Genomic DNA, 22383 nt, shown 5'->3' on the forward strand with positions numbered 1-22383 from the left:
CTCCCCTCCCCCTCCCCCTCCTCCCCTCCTTGGGTTTCTGCTACAGCGCCTGACCTGCACACCCACCTCTTGTTGGAGACAATGGGGACTCTCCAGCCCTTGATCTGGTTGAGCTCGGTGTCCGAGACCTCGATCTGCAGGGGCAGACGGGGCACCCACACCATCATCTCCAGAGGACTGGTCAGGTGCTGGTAGGTGAAGTTCACGACCACATTCACCTTGCCCTTCATTTCCTTCCCGTTGACAAAGACATAGTCGCATCTGTCAGAAACCTGGGAAGAGGGGAGAGAAGCGTGGCGGACGTCTGAGTTTTTATCACATCCCAAAGGAAGAGCAAGAGAAAGCAGAGAAGGAAAGCAGCGTCGTGACTCTTTGGGGGTCACAATCATGAGGAGTTAGTCCTAACGCGGACACTGGGTTTTGCTTTCCGAGACAGCAGAGGCTGTGATGACAGATGCCACGGGGCCCCATCCACCTCTCCTGGGAGCTCTTCAACTGGCTGGGTACACTCACCCCTACCTGCTGCGGGTGCTTTGCCGACAGTTTGTGCCGCACCTCCTCTGACAGAATGCCCTGAGGTGCCGGAGCCGAACCTGCAGAATCACCTGGGTGCTCTGTACCACTCAGCCCACCTTTTTGCCCCCGGGTGACTTCCTGCTTTGCCTCAAGGAGGGACGAACCGTGTGTATAGTTCATGACCCGGAGCTCCTCTAGGGATCAGCCGAGGCTCGATTTCATCTGAAGCCATATCCCGGCTCAGCTTCTCCCCTTCCTGCATCCGGCCTCCCTCACTCCCACACGGATGTCTCCAGCGAACATCCTCGGAAAGTCACGTGCAGACAAGCTCCCATCTTAGCCGTGCGCGCAGATTCCCAGATATATTTCCTCATGGTTCCTGGGAACCTCTCAGTGGGATTCTCCCCACCTGCGCACCGTGGTAGCTAGCTCAGTAATTCACTTCCCGTCTCTTCCATTTAGGCGTCCTGTCCTGCCCCCCACTCCCGCCTCCACGTCCTGGAGTCAGTCCCAGATGATACACCCGCCGCCCTCCAGCCCGTGGCTCAGGCTCTGCTTTCCAGAGCATCCAGACACGTTAATCCAGGCCCATGTCAGCTCATGTCTGCGCACCGTGGTAGCTAGCTCAGTAATTCACTTCCCGTCTCTTCCATTTAGGCGTCCTGTCCTGCCCCCCACTCCCGCCTCCACGTCCTGGAGTCAGTCCCAGATACACCCGCCGCCCTCCAGCCCGTGGCTCAGGCTCTGCTTTCCAGAGAATCCAGACACGTTAATCCAGGCCCATGTTAGCTCATGTCATCCTCAGAGCAACCCCGAGACAAGCATTCCCATCAGTCCCATATTCCAGATGAGGAAGCTGGGAGTTAAAGGAGCTTGACCGCGGTCCCACGATCCGGCCCTGGGGTCTGGCTGTGGAATCCACATTCTCAACTGGTGCTGCTGTACCAGACTGCTGCTCTCTGCCCACGTTTGAGAGAAGAGCCAAGTTCAAAGAAGAGACCTTGTCCCCTTGTCTTTGTCTCCCAGCTCTCCAGGGGAGCCCGTGCTAAACAAGACTTGGGGCAAAGCGTTGGGGTCGTGTGGTAGCATGAATGATGGCCCCCAAAGATACCAGGTCCTAATCCTCGGAACCGGTACGTTACCTTATTTGGCAAAAAGGACTTTGCGGGTGATTAAGTTAAGGATCTGGAGGTGAGCGGATTACCCTCGATCATCCGGGGGGGGGCCCTAAATGTAATCCGAGTGTCTTTATAGGAGAGGAGCAGAGAGACATTCGGCCACCGTGACAGAGGAAGGACATGTGTCACCAAAGCAAGATGCTACACGGCCGGCTTTGAGGATGCGGGACAGGGCCAAGGAATCCAAGGAAGGCGTCTCTAGAAGCTGGAAGAGGCTGGGAGTCATTCTCTCCTAGAGCCTCTGGGGGGAGTGCGGCCCTGCTGATACCTTGTGAAGCTGATGAAGGACTTCTGGCCCCCAGAACTGTGAGAGAATAAACGTGTGTGGTTTTCAAGTAACTTTTTTTTTTTTTTGGCCACACTGCACAGCTTGTGGGATCTTAGTTCCCTGACCAGGGATCGAACCCGCGCCCCCTGCGGCGGAAGCGCAGAGTCCTAACCACTGGACCGCCAGGGAAGTCCCTAATGTGTGTGCTTTTAAGCCACCGGGCTTGTGGTCATTTGTCCCAGCAGGAGATGGCCACAGAGAGGGAGAGGAGGATGGGCAGAGACCACGAGGGCTCCTTCCCTGCTCTGGGGCTTGGCTGGTTGAGCTTGGAGGCAGGATGGGCAGGAACAAGGCCCCTGGTTTATTGAGCACTTATTATGTGCCCGGCCGAGCAGCTGAACACATCCCAGGTATGGTCCCAGTGAGTGGTCACGAGAACCCAGGACGTGGGTGCCGTTACTGTCATTTCACGGGAGGTCAACCTGAGGTCTAAGACACTAGGTGCCATTTCCCAAGGACGCACAGCTGGGAAGTGGAGAAGACCAGCCTCAACCCAAGTCTGCCCCCAGCTGCCCCGCCTCCGGCACAGGCATCACTCTTGCCCGGATCCTCTCTGCTGTTTTTTAAAGGATGCAGGCCTTCCCTCCGGCACTTAGAGGGGTGTGAAGGAAAGCAAAGCAGAAATCACTAGGTTGTTCAAACATCTTAGAAAGGATTGCTAATGACGGCTCCTCTGATCTTCCTGGTGAGGGAACAAGGGCACAGCACACACACGGGGCCACGGGGAGGCCCGGCATATCCAGGGGACGGTCAGTGACTCGGAGGGAAACATGGGCCCGGGTCCATTTATGAGCTGGAGCTGGTGATCCTCCTATAGCGGAAGTACTTAAACCTGATTGAAAGGCAGAACGGAACCAGCCCACGTGGCTCTATTGTAACTTGGGTCCTGGCCACGGCCCTTTCTTCTTCAGGGCTGGCGAGTCTTGAATCTTAGGCTTTCTCTTTTTAAGCCTTTCAAGTCTGAATCAGGTTGAATTGCCACAGATAAGCCGACAGACAGAGAGAGAGAGAGAGAGAGGAAATACTGACAAGACTTGGTTTCAGAAAAAGAAGCTGTTTCATGACCTTAATTTTCTGGACCCTCTTGCCAAACCAGGGGTTCTAAGAAAAGCCACGTGGAGATCATCGTGGGTAAAAGCCCGTCCCCTACATCGCCCTGTGGATGAGAGAGGCAGAGGCCTGGTGTGCTGGGCATAGTCCTGAGTATAAAAGTAAGTCTTCAGGTTTTTTTGTTTTGATTTTAAAACTCTGTGTTTTTTCCTTGAGGAAATAAGAAACAGTTGGGGCTAGACACGGGTAAAAGGGAAGAGGAAGGTTAGCAGAGGGAAAGCAGGGCTCGACACCCAGGCAGTCACTCTTAGCAGACTGCGTGGAGGCAACCGATGCCCGGGCCTTGCAAGGTCAGCACTGGGTCGGAGGGGCGGAGCGCTGAGGTAGAGATGGGGTGTGTGTGTGTGTGTGTGTGTGATTGTGTGTGTGTGTGTGTGTGATGGTGTGTGTGTGTGTGTGTGATGGTGTGTGATGGTGTGTGTGTGTGTGATGGTGTGTGTGTGTGTGATGGTGTGTGTGTGTGTGCGATGGTGGGTGTGTGTGATGGTGGGTGTGTGTGTGTGTGTGTGTGTGTGTTTACATCAGGTAATAAGAGCAGCACCCACATCTGATGGGGGGTTTGTAACCTCTGCCCCCGCCCCTCTGGTTTTCCGTGCCTGGGCCCTGTCCTCGCTCTGTGCGTGGAAGCATCACTAAAACTGTTTGCCAACCACACCTGGTTCTTCTTTGCCGGCATTGGTGGGACTGTCCTTCTGGCTCACCTGTCTCACTCACCTGTCGACGATGAGCTGTGAGTGGAACCGACACGGCTCACCTCCTGCGGGAACATTTTAATTTCCCACGAGGGACCTTCCAGAGGTGCCCGTCCCTCCAGCTCGGGGTCCGGCGGGGGAGGGGGTGGTGACTGTCCCTCCAGCCTGGGTTCCTGAGAGTCTGTGACAGGGACAGCCCCCCACAAAGCCACAAGGGACAGGCGGCATGGGTGGCAGGTACACCTCTTGTTGGAAGTCACTGATATTTCAGACTATTTGTTACATCACATTGATGGAGCTTATTCTGACCACTGCAACATGCCTGGGCATAATCTGATTAATAAAAATAATCTATTTTAATAAAAAGAGAACGACAAGTCTGTTCTCTAGGTCTGTGAGTCTGTTTCTGTTTCGCAGATAAGTTCGCTGGTGCCAAATTTTAGATTCCACCTATAGGTGAGATCATGGTGTTTGTCTTTCTCTGTCTGACTTACTTAAGTATGATCATCTCTAAGTCCATCCATGTTGCTGCAGGTGGCGTTGTTTCATACTTCAATAAAATAACTTTAAGAAAAATAGAACGCACCAAATTAACGGGTGGAGTCGGCTAGGGCTGGGTGGATAACAGCTATGAAGACAGATAAGATAATCAGATGGCGGCTGAGAGGATCCTATAATTCTTGCAAACTCGAAACAAGCCAAGAATGTAATTGGGGTCTGCGCCAGGGGCCAGAGGTCTTCGTCTTAAACAGGCTACTCACGCCTCATCCCTGAACGCCAGGGCATGGGACCTCCCCGCCTCAGGCTAATGACTTTCTTGTGATGAAGACTGCATGCAAACGAACTAAGTACAAGTCAGGGAGGAGACACGTGGGGCCTTTCAGGCTGCACCCTGGAGGAGGGTGTGTGTGAAGCTGCAGAAGAATTTGAGTAGAATATAAAGACTGAGGGCTCCCGGGGGAAAGACTTTGCGGGTAAGGAAGTGGGGTTTACTCAGCCTATGTGCTGGGGAGTTTGGGGGCATGACACCTGCCTCGGGGGGACGGATGCGCGTGAAAAAAGCGTGGCTGTGAGTCTGTGGTACCGCTGGGACCTGCTTCTTGTTGTCCTTGCATGGACGGGACTCCGGCCTAGGAGGCATCAGAGATCTTTCGTTTGGGGTAACGCTTGTGACTCAGCCCGGATGCTGCAAGTTATGGCTGCTACTGCCTTGCTGGCTCTCCTGGTCTCTTGTTGCTTCCAAAGACTTTCAAGTCTGTCCAGAGGAAGCAGCAAAGGAAGAGAAGGAGGAGGGGGAGGGGGAGAAGGAGGGAGGGACGGGGGAGACTTTGAAGAGCTTCCTCTGACTTCCCTGGCCTCCCTGGAGATGCCTGGTGGTGGTGAGGTCTGCCCACGTCTGCCCATTCCTGGGGCAGTCTGTGGCCAAACACTGGCTGGATGAGCACATCTTAGGACAACCTCTGCAGCACCTCTCAAACTCCAGAGCCCGCCTGGGGGAGCAGGGTCTCCTGAACCCCATCTGTGGAAGGCTGAATAATGGCTCCCAAAGATTTCCGGTCCTGATCCCTGGATCCTGTAAATGTCACCTTCTATGGAAAAAGGGTCTTTGTGGATGTAACTAAATTCAAGGTTTTGAGATAAGAGCGTCCTGGATCACGGGCCCCGAATGCAACCCCAGTGTCCATAGCCGTGAGAGGCAGAGGAGGACGGACACGGACGATCAGCAGCCCACGTGGAGAGAAGCAGATGAGGCAGACGCTGCAGTGACGTGGCCACGGGCCAGCGAATGCCGGCCGCTACGAGCAGCTTCTCCAGCTCACCCTGGGCTCCCAGCTAACTGCCAACGTTAGTTGCCATCCGTGTGGGTGTGCCATGTTAGACGTCAGCCCGACTCAACCTTCAGATAATTCCTTCCAGGCACCCCCATGATGGCAACCACATGAGGCCATCAAATGAAAACCACCCAGCTGGCCCCAGTCAACCCTCAGAACTGGTTTGTTGTGCAGAGAACCAGAACGAGAGAGTATGCTTGGAAAGTGTAAAGCTGGCCTTGAACCGAGACGTGCCTTCCAGTTCTTTGTTCTCAGGCCCCAGGACAGCCGTCAGCGCAGCTCCCATCTTGGTTGTGTCACGTGCCCTAGGAGAGCCCTCTCTCGGCTCTCATGGGTAATGTCTCAGGAGCACAGAATCCTTGTTCCAGCTCTCCATTCCCTGCCTGCTACATCCCCCTCTGTGTCAGAAATTCCAGATTTTTCCTTATAGGAATTGTCTGGTGCCTCGGGCCCCCATCAGCTCTGCCCCACTGCCTTGTCTCCCTCAGGGCTTGGTTCCCCAGCCCGGCCTCACCAGCTGCAACCCTTCACTGAGATTTCTGAAGCCACCCAGAGCTAACATTGACATGTGCCTGGATCTGCGTTAATCACCTTACGTGCATTCACTTACACCTTATGATGCTCTTCCGTGTAAATGGAGGAGCAGATCTGGGGCCCTGACTGCTAAAGAGATTATGAATTAAGAATACAAAATTTCTACAAACTTATGGTTACCAAAGGGGAAAGGGAGGGGGGAGGGATGAATTAGGACTTTGGGTTAACACACACCCACTACTCTATATAAAATAGAGAACCAACAGGGACCTACTGTAGAGCACAGGGAACTCTACTCAATATCTTGTAATAATCTACAATGGAAAAGAATCTGAAAAAGAGTATATACACATATATGACTATACATATATACGCATCTATTTTCATACATATATGAAGCACTTTGCTGTACACCTGAAACTAACACAACATTGTAAATCAAGTATACGTCAATGAAAATAAATTTTAAAAAGAATACAAAATTTCTACAGTATGTCCTGAGTCTCGGAAAAGAGCCTGGGTAAGGCAGGGGCCCTCAAGCTTAAGCTGCATTAGTGTCATGGTCGCTCTGCCTCTGGGTCAGAAGTATTATTATCTCCAATTTAATAATTTAAGAATTATTATTATTTCCAATGAGGAAACTGAGGCACGGGGGGGTTAGGGGTGCTGACCCTCCGTGTGAAGTAGAAAATCCATGCACATGCAGCCCTATGTTCATAGCAGCACTATTTACAATAGCCAAGACATGGAAACAACCTAAATGGTCATTGACAGATGAATGGATAAAGAAGATGTGGTACATGTACACGATGGAATATTACTCAGCCATAAAAAAGAATGAAATAATGCCATCTGCAGCAACGTGGGTGCAACTAGAGATGATCATACTAAGTGAAGTCAGTCACAGAGAGAAAGACAAATACCATATGATATCACTTATATGTGGAAACTAAAATATGGCACAGAAGAACCTATATACAAAACAGAAACAGTGGAATACTGCTCAGCCATAAAAAAGAATGAGATAATGCCATCTGCAGCAACGTGGGTGCAACTAGAGATGATCATACTAAGTGAAGTCAGTCACAGAGAGAAAGACAAATACCATATGATATCACTTATATGTGGAAACTAAAATATGGCACAGAAGAACCTATATACAAAACAGAAACAGATTCACAGACATAGAGAACAGACTTGTGGTTGCCAAGGAGGAGGGGGCAGGGAGAGAGATGGCCTGGGAGTTTGAGGTTAGCAGATGCCAACTAGTACATGTAGGATGGATAAACAACAAGGTCCTGCTGTATACAGCACAGGGAATGATATCCAACCTCCTGGGATAAACCATCATGGGAAAGAATATAAAACAAGAAAGTATATATGTGTATAACTGAGTCCCTTTGCTATACAGCAGAGATTAGCACAACATTGCAAACAAACTCTATGTCAATAAAAAAGTAAAAAATAATAAAAAAAGAAAATCCACGTATAACTTATAGTTAGCCCTCCATATTCTCAGTTCTGCATCGCAGAATTCAACCAACAGCGTTTCATGTAGTCCCGGAACATTTACTATTGAAAAAGATCCACGTATACGTGGACCCGCGCAGTTCAAACCCGTGTTGTTCAAGGGTCAGCTGTTTTAAATTTTCTTTGCATCAAGTGACTGATACGGATTTTGTCTCTCGGCTGTGGCGTCACTGACACGATGGGATGCAGAGGTGGCTGCAGAGCAAGGTAACTTCCAGGTCCAACCTGAAGGAAGCTTACAGCACTGGGAGATGAGGGAGCATCCTCAGGTGCCAGCAGCATCTGGCAGGAAAGAGCTGCGTCTGCAGGAGGCGCCTTTGCCTTGACGCTAACCTTCAACCAGGCACCCCATGCTCTATTCATCTCCCATCCAAGCACACCTTTCCAAGCTTTTGTTCACACAATACCTTGCCTACCCCGTCGGTTCTTTCCATAGATCAAAGAAGTAGAAATGAAGGCTAGGTAATTAACACATGCCCAGATCTCTTCCCTCGCTTCCTCTTCAGTGATCTTGCGAACAAACCGTGTGAACAGAACAGCATCTAAAGAAAGATCACAAGGAGTGGACAAGCCTGCCCACAGTGGGGGATGGAGATGACTCGGACCCTGTATCATCTCAGTGATTAACTGAGATGACTTTCCTGTTTCCCTTTACAAACTTTCATGGCCGAGTAGAATCTTCAGAGATGGTTTTTGGGGGGACACTGAGTCCACCAACTCCCCAGATTCTGATGAAAGGCATCTTTCCACCAACATCTGTCTCTCTCGAGGATTGATTTTTGAGCAGCGAGCAGCCAGACCTGAGTTCGGTAATGCAGGCACAGATCTCATTTCTAGTTCTTGTTTCTCTTCCCTTTCCTGACACGCCCCACTCCTTGAAAGAAGTATGGCGTGAGATTTGCTTTGGCCAATGAAGCAGGAGTGTGTGTCACTTCTGATCAGAAGCATTTAGGAGCCAGTGTGCATTCTTTCTTTTTTTAAATAAATTTATTTATTTATTTTTGGCTGCGTTGGGTCTTCATTGCTGCGCGCGGGCTTTCTCTAGTTGTGACGAGCGGGGGCTACTCTTCGTTGCGGTGCGCGGGCTTCTCATTGCGGTGGCTTCCCGTCGTGGCGCACGGGCTCTAGGTGCACGGGCTTCAGTAGCTGTGGCGCACGGGCTCACCTGCTCCGCGGCATGTGGGATCTTCCCAGACCAGGGCTCGAACCCGTGTCACCTGCATCGGCAGGCGGACTCCCAACCACTGCACCACCAGGGAAGCCCGCCGGTGTGCACGCCAGTGTGCATTCTTCACATCCTTTGCCTTGTCTGGGAGTCCCAAGATGTAGGTGCCCCCAGATGGAAGCAGTCTGGGAGGCTGAGCCAGTCACTCCACAGAGGACGCCGGCCCTGGGGAGCTGCCAGCCACAGCTGGTGAGAGGAAGGGTAGCTCTGGAAACCTGCCAAGGTCCTGGTGTTGTTTTGTTATCTCAGCATCTCCTAACCTATCCTGCCTGTCTGTTCTTCCACTGTATCCTCAGTGCCCAGAACAGCACCTGGCATATAGTAGGTACACCAGAAAGAGTTTTTGAATGAGTGAATAAAAGGGAGAATCACATTGCAAGAAGTCCTAACTGCAACTATGATAAAGCACAAATTTCCTAACTCCGTGGTTTTCAACCTTATCACACATAATACCTCCTTTGTTCAACGAACATAACTCCTTCTTCAAAATCCTGAAACGGGATTTACAGATAATGTAACCTGCCTGCAAGATCATTTTACTAAGATTAATATAATGCCCTAAGTGGATATAAAGTAAAATAAAGATGAATTTATAATAGAATGATACATATTTCAACAAGCATCTTCTTAAGCATAATTCACTAGGAAATGTAGCGAAGGCAGATTCCGCCTCCCTCCCGCCCCCGCCCCACCGAGCCGCCATAAATTCTGCAGCTCCGCGGGTGCTGGTAGAGAGGGTGGAGTGGCTGGTGGGGAAGGTTTTCCCTGGTAGGGACACTCTTGGTAAAGATACAAACACAAAGTAGTCTTTTGATTTACCCTGAGTTCGCATTACTGAGAAATTCCCTGTTCTGTGTATTAAGCTACAGCACAGATGGTGGTGACAATTTTTCCCCTAGTTTGGTGGGACATCTAAAAATCTGGAAGGTGTGGGACAATGTTCTGTAGTGTGGGGCTGTCCTGGACGTTGCAGGACATTTAGTACCTCTGATGTTTGCCTGCTAACTGCCAGTCCTCCCCAGGCCTTACAAACAACAACGAATCACTCCTACAGATTTGCCAGACACCCCTGGGTCCGCATGACGATCGCAGCTTTAGACTGAATATTTTATCCTTAGACCAGGCCCGGTCACTGCCCCCTGCTGGGTCCAGGTTGCGCACTCATTGACCACAATGTGCCCACTTCTTTTGACTATAATCTTGTTTTTTTGTTTTTTTGGCCTCGCCGTGAGGCATGCGGGATCCTAGTTCCCCGACCAGGGATCGAACCCGTGCCCCCTGCAGTGGAAGCGCGGAGTCCCGACCACTGGACCGCCAGGGAATTCCCAATGTGTCCACTTCTGTTGTCCTGGTCCCAGCGAACAAAAGGAAGACACGGGCGAACACAAGAGGAAGAGGACCATCTCCAGTGGGTCTGTAGGCAGATGGGTCAACAACTGCGCCGTTTCTTCACCTGGGGGTGCGGTGAGGTGAGGCATGGATGCAGAGCTTAGATGTGGGGGCTCTCAGCCCCTGGTCCAGAAGTGAGGGAGAGATGAACACAAAGCAGACAGTTTACACCCTTCTACCAAAGGACCCTCTACCAGTCACGGAACAGGAACCTCCCCTTTCTGCTTCTCATGGGTAAAATGGGGATGCGGGGCTGGTACTCACTTCACAGGGATGTAGAATCACATGATGCGCTCAAGGCACTTAGAACAGGTCCAGCACATGGTGAAGAGAATACATTTAAGTTAAAACTATGAGAACTCGGGCTGATCACCGACAAAATCTACAAGCCTCTGGCATCACGGATGTGTTTACCCCCCGGTGAGGCAGTTCTTTCTGAAGTCGAAAGTCCAGCCTGAATCCGTCTTGCTGCAGAATGTACCTGTCTCCCCGTGCTTGGCCCTGAAGTACCGTCTCCCACAAGTAAATGCCACAAGCTCTCCAGGGGTCCTTCCTGCGACCCCACGTTTGCCTCGGAGTGTGTGGCATTGAGGAAACTCTCTGAAAGTTCATCTTTGCCCGGATTTTGGCAAGTGGGCCAGAGTCAGGCTGCTTGTCTCAGGTCCCAACCTGGCTCTGGGCGGCGTTACTGGGTTTGCGAAGATGGCTCAGACCTCAAAGCCCTGGATGACCCCTTCAGGGGCAGCAGGAAGAGGGGAGACCACGCCGGTCAGATTAACGCCCTCGTCCCCCACGCTGAAGCCCCCCTGCGCCCAGTCAGGTCCAGGGAAAGCCTGAGCTGCTTGGTTCATGCAAACTTTTCTGTCTCCTCTGCCATCTGGGGGAGAAGCTCTCTGGCCATTGCTCCCTCAATGTAGTATTTCCCAAAACCCCAGCAATGCTCAGTCCGCCCAAGGAGGGACTGCCACTACAGTTTTAGGATTTTGATTAAACTGTGGACCTGCTCTTTTCAACAACATTTTATGACACATTTTATTCTTTTATTTAATTTTTTTAAACATCTTTATTGGAGTATAATTGCTTTACAATGGTGTGTTAGTTTCTGCTGTATAACAAAGTGAGTCAGCTATACGTATACATATATCCCCATATCTCCTCCCTTTTGCGTCTCCCTCCCACCCTCCGTATCCCACCCCTCTAGGTGGTACGACAAACTTTAAACAAAGAAAAATGGGAATCGTACAGCAAACGTCTATACACCCACCACCTATAGCTTCTGTAATGAATACATTCTGGATGGGCTTCATCACACATCTATCCACTTTTCAGCCCTCTGTCCTCTTATGATTCATTTCAAAAGAAGTAGCATCGGCCTTCCCTGGTGGCGCAGTGGTTGAGAGTCCGCCTGCCGATGCAGGGGACACGGGTTCGTGCCCGGGTCCGGGAAGATCCCACATGCCGCGGAGCGGCTGGGCCCGTGAGCCGTGGCCGCTGCGCCTGCGCGTCCGGAGCCTGCGCTCCCCAACGGGAGGGGCCGCAGCAGTGAGAGGCCCGCGTACCGCAAAAAAAAAAAAAAAAAAAAAAAGAAGTAGCAGACATCCATTTTCCCTAAATGCTCCAGCTCTCCCAACTAGAGTTCAAGAATCAATTCCTTTCCACTTAAAAAAAAAAAAACTTGTACTATTGTCAGGGATGGAAAACTAATATCACTGTACATAAATAGAATTAACTCCTCTTAAATAAGGACAATGAAAACACAGCAGGGTTAGAAGAAACCAGTAGAACTCGTTCAGAACTTTCACAATGGCGGGGTCTGTGTAAGTTTTTCCTTCTGGATAAATCCCAAGGCAGTCTAGTGTCACTAAGCTCTGGATCCAGATGCTCCACGATGTTTTATATTATTCCAGCTCCTTCACTCACTGGCTGTGTGACCTTGGGCAAGTCACTTAACCTCTCTGTGCCTTGGTTTCCTCATCTGTAAAATGGGGGTGGTGATAATAGTTCCAGCTTCATGGGTTGTTTCAAGAGTAAATGAGTTAATATATGTGCAGTTCTGAGGCTTCTGCGTGCAAACACTCAGTACAGCTATTGACCGCTCTGTACCTTAGAGTCTAGTCCGACGAGGGCGGCAGGATAGATGCACAGCAGCCATGGGGGGTGCTGCTCAGATCTCCCTTCAGCGGGAGCCCACCATCAGGAGCGCCATTTGCTGGCATCCGAGCACGGAGATGGCACAAGGGTGGCCATTTCGACCCAGTGTGAGCTTTCCAGGCCATCTGCTCAACGGCCTGAGAATTCTGAGCTTTGCTGCAGGCAAGCTCCTCCTCCTGATCTCTGTCGCCACCAGTCTCCTTTCACAGGGGTCAGACCCACATCATAGTCTGCTAACTTGCACTCCCTCTCCCCTTTATCCTCCCCTCTGATTAATCTCTTGCACCTGTAGCTCTGCTCGCTCCTGAAGATGTACACTGACCCTGAAGGTGACCCACATGTTGGGATCTGAGACCCAGAGCCGAGGGAGGAAACAGAAAACTCTATCACACCTTCCACCTTTCCACCCTCATTTAGAAAATTCACCATTAGTGATTCATTCCTTTGGCTATGAAGCTCTTCAGTCCCTACTAACCAGAGAGAGAGCCACACTTAAGTCTTTTTTTTAAAAATTTACATCATTTTTTCTGTTCAGTTGTAAATATAACATATATACAGGTGAACATTAAACACATAAATAAGGTTGCATGAATAATTACAATGCAAACTCATATACCGCCAAGCCAAGAAGTAACTGCTACAGAAGCAACCCCAGTGTTGTAATAACAACACTCTCCCTTTCAGTCTTATCAGAGGTGCCTAAGTAAGAAGAGAAGAAGCAAAGAGATGCTGACAGGGGAATGGAAGGACCAGGGATGTGCTCTGCCTGCTCCTGGACTCTGCTCAGTATCTCACTGCTGCGGGGAGATACTGGGGGCCACGCTGGCCGAGCCGGCCTGTGACCCTCCATCTGAATCATGCGGGTGCTAGCTGGACCTGCATCTCATTGGCTACACACGACACAGGTATACAAGGGGCAGGCAGGTCCTCTGCTCACTGATGTGGAGGGAGCCAGGATAGATCCGGAAATCAGAAAAGCCAGTGCTGCTACACGTCAAGCGCCCACGCTGATAGGTCATCGAAATTCTCCTCGACTGGTTTCCACAGCATCACTGCCCTCAGTCTCCAGGCGGCCCCTCCCACCCCCGGGACCCCCAGGGTCTCTCCGTGGCAGAGCAAGGAAAGTGTCCTGAGGACCCAGCATATAGCAGCCCACAGAGCAGGAGGAAGTAACAGCATCTTCATGTTCGAATAAAAGCTCCAGGAGGATATGTAAGGAAGCAGTGAAACCCACAGAGAGCAGGGGCAGATTAGGAGGCCCGGGCCACGGTCGGGGGGTGGGGCGCGGCTGGGAGGCCTCGAGGGGCATCGCCCAGACCCTCCTTTGGGATGGACTGCGGTCAGCACCCAGCCCTCGCTGTCTCCCCTTGGGCTCTGCCTCAGCTGCATAGGTCACCTCCTTGCGGCAGGTCACGCAAGAGAGAGGAGGCGGCACCGCCCAGCGGTTCAGCGGACAGGGGGCAGAGCCCCTGCTGTGGCCCGATTTCTCCCTCTGCCTGATGCTCTCCCTCTTTCTCTTCACAGGGCTTGATCCCTAAGAGACATCTTGGGACTTCCCTCTCATTCCAGTGGTTAGGACTCCACGCTTCCATTTCCGGGGGCACAAGTTCGATCCCTGGTGGGGGAACTATAAGACCTTACATGCTGAGCAGATAGGCCAACAAAGAAAAAAAAAAAAGACCTGAGACATCTTGGCCCCAAATTCCAGCTCAGCATCTGTTTCTGCAGAACTCACCTGTCTTAGCTCAGGCTGCTATTAAAAAATGACCAGACAGGGTGGCTTATAAACAGCAGACATTTATTTCTGACATTTCTGGGGGCTTGAAGGACAAGATGATGGCTCCATCAGATTTGGTACCCACTACCTGCTGCACAGACGGATGTCTTCTCTTTGTCCTCACAGGGTGGAAGGAGTGAGGGCGCTCTCTGGGTCTCTTTTATAAGGGCACTAATCCCAAAGTGAGGGCTGCATCCTCTTCACCTAATCACCTCCCAAAGGACCCACCTCCTGCCACCATCACATTGGGCACCAGGTTCCAACGTATGGATTCCGGGGGGACACAGACCCCTCAGTCTATAGCACCACCTATGACACGAGCTTCTTAGTAGGTCCTTTCCTTCCTCCAGGCAGCTCTCGATTTGTCTTGTGTTAGTGGAGAACGGTTCATGTCACAGCAGCATGGACCAAGGTCATGGTTCCGATGGTTGAGTTTCCATTAACAGGGTGCTACGCAAGATGAGGACTGACTACATTTCGCTGTTATTTGAAACCATGTGGAATATTGCCAAAGAAGAATAAAATCTAACAAATGCAGACCCCCAAGATCTTCTGCAGACCTACGATAGTGGATTGAATCCCCCCAGATTCCTGTCTACCCAGCACCTCAGATGGTGATCTTACTTGGAAACAGGGTCTTTGCACATGGAATTAGTTAAGATGCGGTCAGACTGGATTAGGGTGGATTCTAAATCCAATGAGAGTGTCCCTGTAAGAGACAGAAAAGGACACACAGAGACTGAGGGAAGAGGGCCAGTGATGGCAGAGGCAGAGGTTGGAAGGATGCGGCCGCAACCAGAGGATGCCTGGAGCCCCCAGGAGCTGGAAGAGGCAGGAAGGCTCCTCTCCTAGAGGCTCCGGAAAGAGCGCGGCCCTGCCCGTGCCTCGATTTTGGAATTCAGGCTCCAGAACTGCGAGAGAATGAATGGGGTGACCCAGTTTGTGGCAATTTGTTACGGCAGCTCCAGAAAACGAGCGGACCTCCTGGGCGAGACCTCCCGATTAAGCCAGTGAATCTCCATTTTGACGGATGCCACGGCTGATTCTCATTTACACTGAGAGTTCAGAGCTACTGACAGGAGGACGTCCCGCGCCCAGAGAAGGTGTAGTTCTATTACCCTCTCATTCCACAAAGAACGGGCTGATCTGAGTAGCCTCTTACAAAGATGAAACCCACCCGTCTGTTCTGAAAGGCTCTGGCTTTGATTTCATCTTCTAAGGTGAATGAGAACTGATCATGAAGCCCCTTGTCCCTCTCAGTCCTTCAACAAAAGCCCAGCTTTCCTGGCTGCTTTGCACCGTAGGATTCTCTGCTTCATATCCCGCAATGCTGGACAGCAATCCTTACGAGGCTAACAGAAATGCCATCTAAAACGCGCACCGCAAATGCAGTCTGATGATGTCTGTGTCGACTCAGCGTTACCTACTTAACAAGCTTATTCACCACCGCCGTAAGTGACGTTACTGGTGGTACAGGGGTCCTGGATCAGCAGTTCAGGGGGTGCCCCTGCAGCACCTTTTGTGTGGTGGGGGTGGTGGGGTGGCAGTGCCATGGCTGGAAATGACTGCTGCATTTCTGACATCCCTCCCTCCCTCCCCCTCCCTCCCTCCCTCCATCCATCCATCTATCCATCCATCCACCCATCCATCCATCCATCCATCCATCCAACCATCCATCCAACCATCCATCCATCCATCCAACCATCCATCCATCCATCCATCCATCCATCCACCCATCCATCCATCCATCCATCCAACCATCCATCCAACCATCCATCCATCCATCCAACCATCCATCCATCCAACCATCCATCCATCCAACCATCCATCCAACCATCCATCCATCCATCCAACCATCCATCCAACCATCCATCCATCCATCCAACCATCCATCCAACCATCCATCCATCCATCCAACCATCCATCCAACCATCCATCCATCCATCCAACCATCCATCCAACCATCCATCCATCCATCCAACCATCCATCCAACCATCCATCCATCCATCCAACCATCCATCCATCCATCCATCCATCCACCCACCCATCCATCCATCCATCCATCCAACCATCCATCCAACCATCCATCCATCCATCCAACCATCCATCCATCCAACCATCCATCCATTCACCCATCCATCCATCCATCCATCCATCCAACCTTCCTCCTTTCCCTCCCTCCTTCCTTTCTTCCTTCCCTCCTTCCTCCCTTTATTGTTTAAACAATCTTATTATGACTTATTTTCTGTTTAACTTTTTTATTACCTAGTTCTGCTCAATGACACTTCACAGTGAACAAACCCGCAACCTGAACCCAGTTCAAGAGCCAGGGCACGGTGGTTCACACCGGAAGCCCCTCATGCCCTGCAGTCCTAGCCACACCCCCGAGCTGAGTGAGGGCTCGCCTCTTTCCTGACATCTTTGCTTACTCTTCCCTGTTTTAAGTCTTTGGTATAAATGGGATCACATCCCCTGTACTTGTGTTTGTGAGGCTGATTTATGTGGTTCATTCCTTCTCCTTGTGTGACTACACCACAGTTATGTATCCATTCTCCTATCTGTGGACATTTGGGGGTTTCCAGTTTTTGGCTATGACACGTACTGCTGCCTTGGACCATGATACACACGTCTTTGGAGGAACAGACAGAGGCTTTTCTGTGGGTACATACGTGGGTCACAGAGTTTACATGCGCCCCACTTGCGTTTGTACAAAAGTGCACAGAGCATTCTTTAAAGATGCAAACCTATCATATTACTACCACGTGACTCTCTGGACACTCTTCTAAAAACTCATCCGAGGTTCTCCACTGCTTTAGGGTAATATAGTAGGTTCTTCACATGAGCCGCCAGGTCTGTCACGGTCTGGCTCCTGCTGGGTTCCTTGGTCTCATGCAACGCAACTCTCCTCCTTGACCCTGCATTTCACTGCCTTTCAGTTCCCTGGAGGTGGAAAGATAGGACAGTCTCCTTCATCAAGAGTCCAGGATGTGGTGGAATCCATGGACGAGTGGTTGGGCCTTGGACATCTAGAAGGGTGAGGACGGTGAGGAAAATGGGGCTCACCACACCTGGGCATCATGGAACTCAACAGAATTGGCTGGAAATCACTTACTAAAGAGGGTGAGGCCAGAACACATTCCTTTTCTATTAATAAGGAACACTCAGACTGTAAGAAAGAGAAAACACCTATGCAAGCACAGCAGAGACATATTTCAGATGGGAAGTGGAAAAGTGAGTCAGGAAGAGTGAGTCTGCTAGATGGACAGCGGGAGTCTGCAGGCACCCTGGCCGGCAGCAAGGCTGAGCACTCGCCCCCAGGCTGGTGGAAGCCCGCGCCCAGGACAGCCACACCGCAGGCACCAAGGTGGCACATGACGTTACCCGGATGAGTTCCTGCTACTTCCTGGCAGCACTGGCTGCAGGCTTTGGTGCAGGGGGCCCAGCAGATGGCAGGTGAGGGCAGCCACGCCTCCCCTTGGCTGGACACACTCTTTTTGGAGGGCATGGAGGAGGGTGTAAGCAAACCATCTTAGGGTCCCCCGTTTCCCTTCCCAAACGGAACAAAAGAAGCAGGGTAGCAACCTTATGCAGAAACATCCGGCACAGATTTCTTTGGCTTTCGACTGAATTTTGCAGTGAAAATGCTTCTCCAGGCCGCCTGCAGAGAAGTTCGCCCTCCCTGCCTCTTGGCAGGCACCACGTGGAACTCCTATCTCCAGCAAGGTCTCCCACAGGGAATCCCTTATCCAGTGAGACCCCAGATCTGTCCTCACCCCCAGAGCCCTCCTCTGGTGCACCCCTGACAGGCGAGTGCAGGAGAGGCTGGATCAGTCAGGACATCTGACGGGTCATGCTAAGCCCGAGGGCTTGGCACAGAGATGGGGACAACATGCTGTGGCTTCTCGCTTAAAAAATGATGCAAGTGAACGAATTTACAAAACAGAAATAGACGCACAGACATAGAAAACAAACATGGTTTACCAAAAGGAAAAGGGGTGAGAAAGGGGTAAATTAGGAGTTTGGGATTAGCAGACACTCACTACCGTATAGAAAATAGAGAACCAGCAAGGACCTGCCGTATGGCACAGGGAACTCTACTCAGCACCTTGTAATAACCTGTAATGGAAAAGAATCTGAAAAGGAATATACACACACACACACACACACACACACACACACACACACACACACACACACATATATGTGGCTGAGTCACTTTGCTGTACACCTGAAACAAGCACAACATTGTAAACCAACTACACTTCAATCAAAAATAAAATGAGAAAACATTCTTCTTAGGTAAAGGAGCAGCTAACCAACCCTTGTCACTTCTTAGCGAGAACGGCACAAGAATACTGCAAATCTAAATTTACATGACTGATGGAGAATGATAGTAATAACAGCTAACGTTTAGACCAGCCACAGCCTGGGCGAAAATATCTGCATGAATCTGATAAGGACTGGCATCCAAAATATACAAAGCATTCTTAAAACTTAACAATAAGAAAAAATAGTAAAATGGGTGGGAGATCTAAACAGATACCTCACCCAAGAAGGTACGCGGATGGCAAATACGCACATGCAAAGATGCCCCTATACCATCAGGGGGCTGCGAACTAAAACAATGAGATACCGCCACACACCCACTAGAATGACCAAAATCCAGAACACGAACAACACCAAATGCTGGCGAGGATGCAGAAAAGGGATGCTCTCCTTCATTGCTGGTGGCAATACAAAATGGTACACAGCCACCCTGGGAGACAGTCTGGCAGCGTCTTACAAAGCCGAGCATGTTCTCACAACATGATCCGGCAAGTGTGCTCCTTGGTATTTACCCAAATGAGCTGAAAAACATATGTCTACATGAAATGTTTTTAGCAGTTTTATTCATAATTGCCAAAACTTGGAAGCAACCAGGATGTCCTTCAGCAGGTGAATGGATGAATAAACTGTGGTCCATCCAGACAAGAGAGTATTCAGTGCTCAAAAGAAAAAAGCCCCCCTAGTGTTTATTATAGTAGTTTCTATACTCCAGACACTGTTCTAAGTGCTTTTCGTGTTTTATTTAATCTTTATAATAACTCAGTGAGGTAAGTATTGTTATCACGACTATGTTTTTGAGGGAGGAAACTAAGGCATCAAATGGCCCAGGTCACGGCTGTCAGGAATCTAAGCATCCTGGTTCCTGGGGCTGCACTTTCAGGCCCTCTCCTATACTGAGCCTTGGACTCCAACCCAGAACACACCAGTCAGCTCCGAAATGACAGTCTGATCTCAGACTGCATGGCCATGCGAAGAAATACTTCTGTCAATAAGTACAGGTTTCCTCTCAATGGTTTTTTAAAAATTTATAAAGCTTTGTCATATGTTGTAAACATTTTAGATTGGTTTTTCAAGTCTGAACACCACATTGGAGATTTTCTTCTCAACTGTTAATTATTTTTCAGTATAAGAATTGGAAGTTGATACAGGTTCATGGCTTAAAGTCAAACAGAGCAGGAGGAAGCATGTGCAGTGCGATGTGAGCCCCTCCCCGCCCCAGCCTGAGCTCCCCAGCCTCCTCACCCTGAAAGTAACTGTCATCATCAGTCTCTTGTGCCTCCTTCCAGAAGACTCTATGCATGTACAAGCATTTAAGTAGATATTTTTCTTATTTTTTTAGAAAACGTGATGGCCCACATTCTATGTTCTGTGCTTTTTCCTTAAAAAATATAGCTTGTGGGGAGTTCTAAACCCTTCTCAGTCCATTTCAGGTTTCTCATATTCAAGAGTCTCGGAATCAAAGCCATATTTTTGAGTCGCCATATCCACCCCTGGGCATGTATCCAGACAAAACTCTAATTCAAGGAGATGCCTGCACCCCAGTGTTCACTGCAGCACTGTTCACAATAGCCAGGACATGGAAGCAACCTAAATGTCCACTGACAGACGAATGGATAAAGAAGATGGGGTGCGGGTTCGTGCCCCGGTCCGGGAGGATCTCACATGCCGCGGAGCAGCTGGGCCCGTGAGCCGTGGCCGCTGAGCCTGCGCGTCCGGAGCCTGTGCTCCGCGACGGGAGAGGCCGCAACAGTGAGAGGCCCGCGTACCGCAAAAAAAAAAAAAATAATAATAATTTTCTCTCCTGCAAGACTTGAGCCAGAGGGGATTGACTTGGTCGGGTCAAAGCACAAGAACACATGGGATGCTCCTCCTTGTCCCTCCTCAAAAAACCTCAAGGGGAAAGGCCAGGCAGAACCAACATAGCCTAGATTGATGAAAAACTGCAGAGATAAGGAGAAATAGCAATTCTGAGTTCTCGGCAGCCCATGCAGATGGAAAGTTTTTACTGAATTCCTGTGCTTCTATGCTGTTCTTATTTTCCCCCTGAAAGCCAGTACAGTTTGAGAACTCAAATAATGCCCTTCAGAAGAGAGGTGAGCAGATCTGCTGACCGGCCTGGTGACCCCGCCCACTTTTGCACTCCCAGAGGAAATTCCCTGGATTTTTTTTTAAAAAACAAATTTTATTTATTTATTTATTTATTTGTGGCTGTGTCGGGTCTTCGTTGCTGCGCGCGGGCTCTCTCTAGGTGCAGCGAGCAGGGCATACTCTTCGTTGCGGTGCGCGGGCTTCTCATTGCGGTGGCTCCTCTTGTTGCGGAGTACGGGCTCTAGGTGCACAGGCTTCAGTAGTTGTGGCACACGGGCTCAGTAATTGTGGCGTGCGGGCTCTAGAGCGCAGGTTCAGTAGTTGTGGCGCACAGGCTTAGTTGATCTGAGGCATGTGGGATCTTCCCTGACCAGGACTCGAACCCGTGTGCCCTGCATTGCAGGCAGATTCTTAACAACTGCACCACCAGAGAAGTCCTGGATGTTTAATTTGGAGCTGTCTTGTGACAGCTGAGCGGCTGCCCTGATTCACTATTTAGCATTTCTCTTGCTGGACACTTATCTATTCAAAGAGCTGATCAGTGCCCTGAGGGCTAAGATGATATCTTCTTACCTCTCCTGGTATCCTCTCCTACTCCTAGCATTGAGGCTTCCCTGCAAGAATCTCAATTAATGAAGAAGAAACATGGGGAGAAAGGAAAAAAGGGATAAACCAGGGTGAAGGACTCAAGAACAAGCAGAGCATGGAAAAGACACAGCAGGAATCACGTGCTTGTCACTCTGTCGTAGAGGTTATGCTAATGGCCCCTGATCACTCATGCCTCCCCGACGGTGTCCAGATCCTTGGGGAGTCCCTTCCCACTTCGGCTCTGGGCTTCATGTCAAAATGATAATTTTCCCACTCACTTTGGCTAACGTAACACCAGTAAGCATGACACAAAGCCTTGCTAGGTGCCTACCTGTCCTTTAGGAGCCCAGGAAGCCCCAGCCAGCCAAGTGGAGAAGGCTGGCACAGAAGAAACGAGGCCACCAGCTGACAGCCTAGCCGACCGCCAGACCTGTGAAAGGGTGTCTGGGGCCATCCAGCCCTGGGTGGGCTTCCAGACGACTGTAACTACTTGTGAGATCACTGCAGTAAGTCTAAATTGCAGTCACATATATATTTGCATATAACTGATTGTTGTTGGAAGCCGCTCTGGTTTTTCATGCAGTAATAGACAACCGATATACACTCCATTTGCAATCATCGAAGGCAGTATGTGTGTGTGTGTGTGTTTATGTATGTACATATAAACACATATATGAATTATTTATATGCATGTATTATTTTGTACATGCATAGGCTGAGACACAGTTTTCCTATAGAAGCACCTATAACCAAAACGAAAGTTGTAAAAAGCAAGGCTTGCTTTTGCTACATCATGCATGTTATTTCCTTTCTTTTCATTCCATTCTTTCTCTTGTTCCCTCTCTTCTTCTTTCTCTAATTCTGGTTAACCCACTAAATTGATTTCACAGTCCACTAATGGCTCGTTACTCACCCTTAAGTCCCTGACCTAGAGAAGAGGTTTTTAACTTCAACGAGGAGGGAGGGGTTGGGGGGATGGGCTTCCAGTGGTTGTTCCTTAAATTTATATGAAGATTTCTCAGTGTAAATGGGCATGTGCATTTTCCAGGTGAGACCTGTTTCTGTTTCTTAGATAAATTCATTTGTGTCATATTTTAGATTCCACAAATAAGTGGTCT

General features: G+C 50.0%; 2 protein-coding genes across 4 annotated transcripts in view; one reads left to right on the forward strand and one right to left on the reverse strand.

The window, feature by feature from the left end:
* GLT1D1 (glycosyltransferase 1 domain containing 1) overlaps positions 1–2011 on the forward strand; it is a 189781-nt gene extending 187770 nt beyond the window's left edge. Inside the window, exons 13-14 of one of the 3 annotated variants that reach the window (XM_055080567.1) lie at positions 1543–1649; positions 1771–1861. In XM_055080567.1, coding sequence (XP_054936542.1) covers positions 1543–1602 — 60 coding nt within the window. In that variant the 3' untranslated portion in view covers positions 1603–1649; positions 1771–1861. Of the gene's footprint in view, positions 1–1542; positions 1750–1770 lie in introns of those variants that run through there. The other 2 variants (XM_028480462.2, XM_028480464.2) reach the window with 2 other exon arrangements.
* Positions 1–22383, reverse strand: part of TMEM132D (transmembrane protein 132D) — a 752033-nt gene that overhangs the window by 14108 nt on the left and 715542 nt on the right. Inside the window, 1 exon segment of the mRNA XM_055080563.1 lies at positions 67–272. Within this exon segment, the coding sequence (XP_054936538.1) occupies positions 67–272 (206 nt within the window).

This window comes from Physeter macrocephalus, chromosome 19, assembly GCF_002837175.3.
Source record: "Physeter macrocephalus isolate SW-GA chromosome 19, ASM283717v5, whole genome shotgun sequence".
NCBI classification, from domain to species: Eukaryota; Metazoa; Chordata; class Mammalia; order Artiodactyla; family Physeteridae; genus Physeter; species Physeter macrocephalus.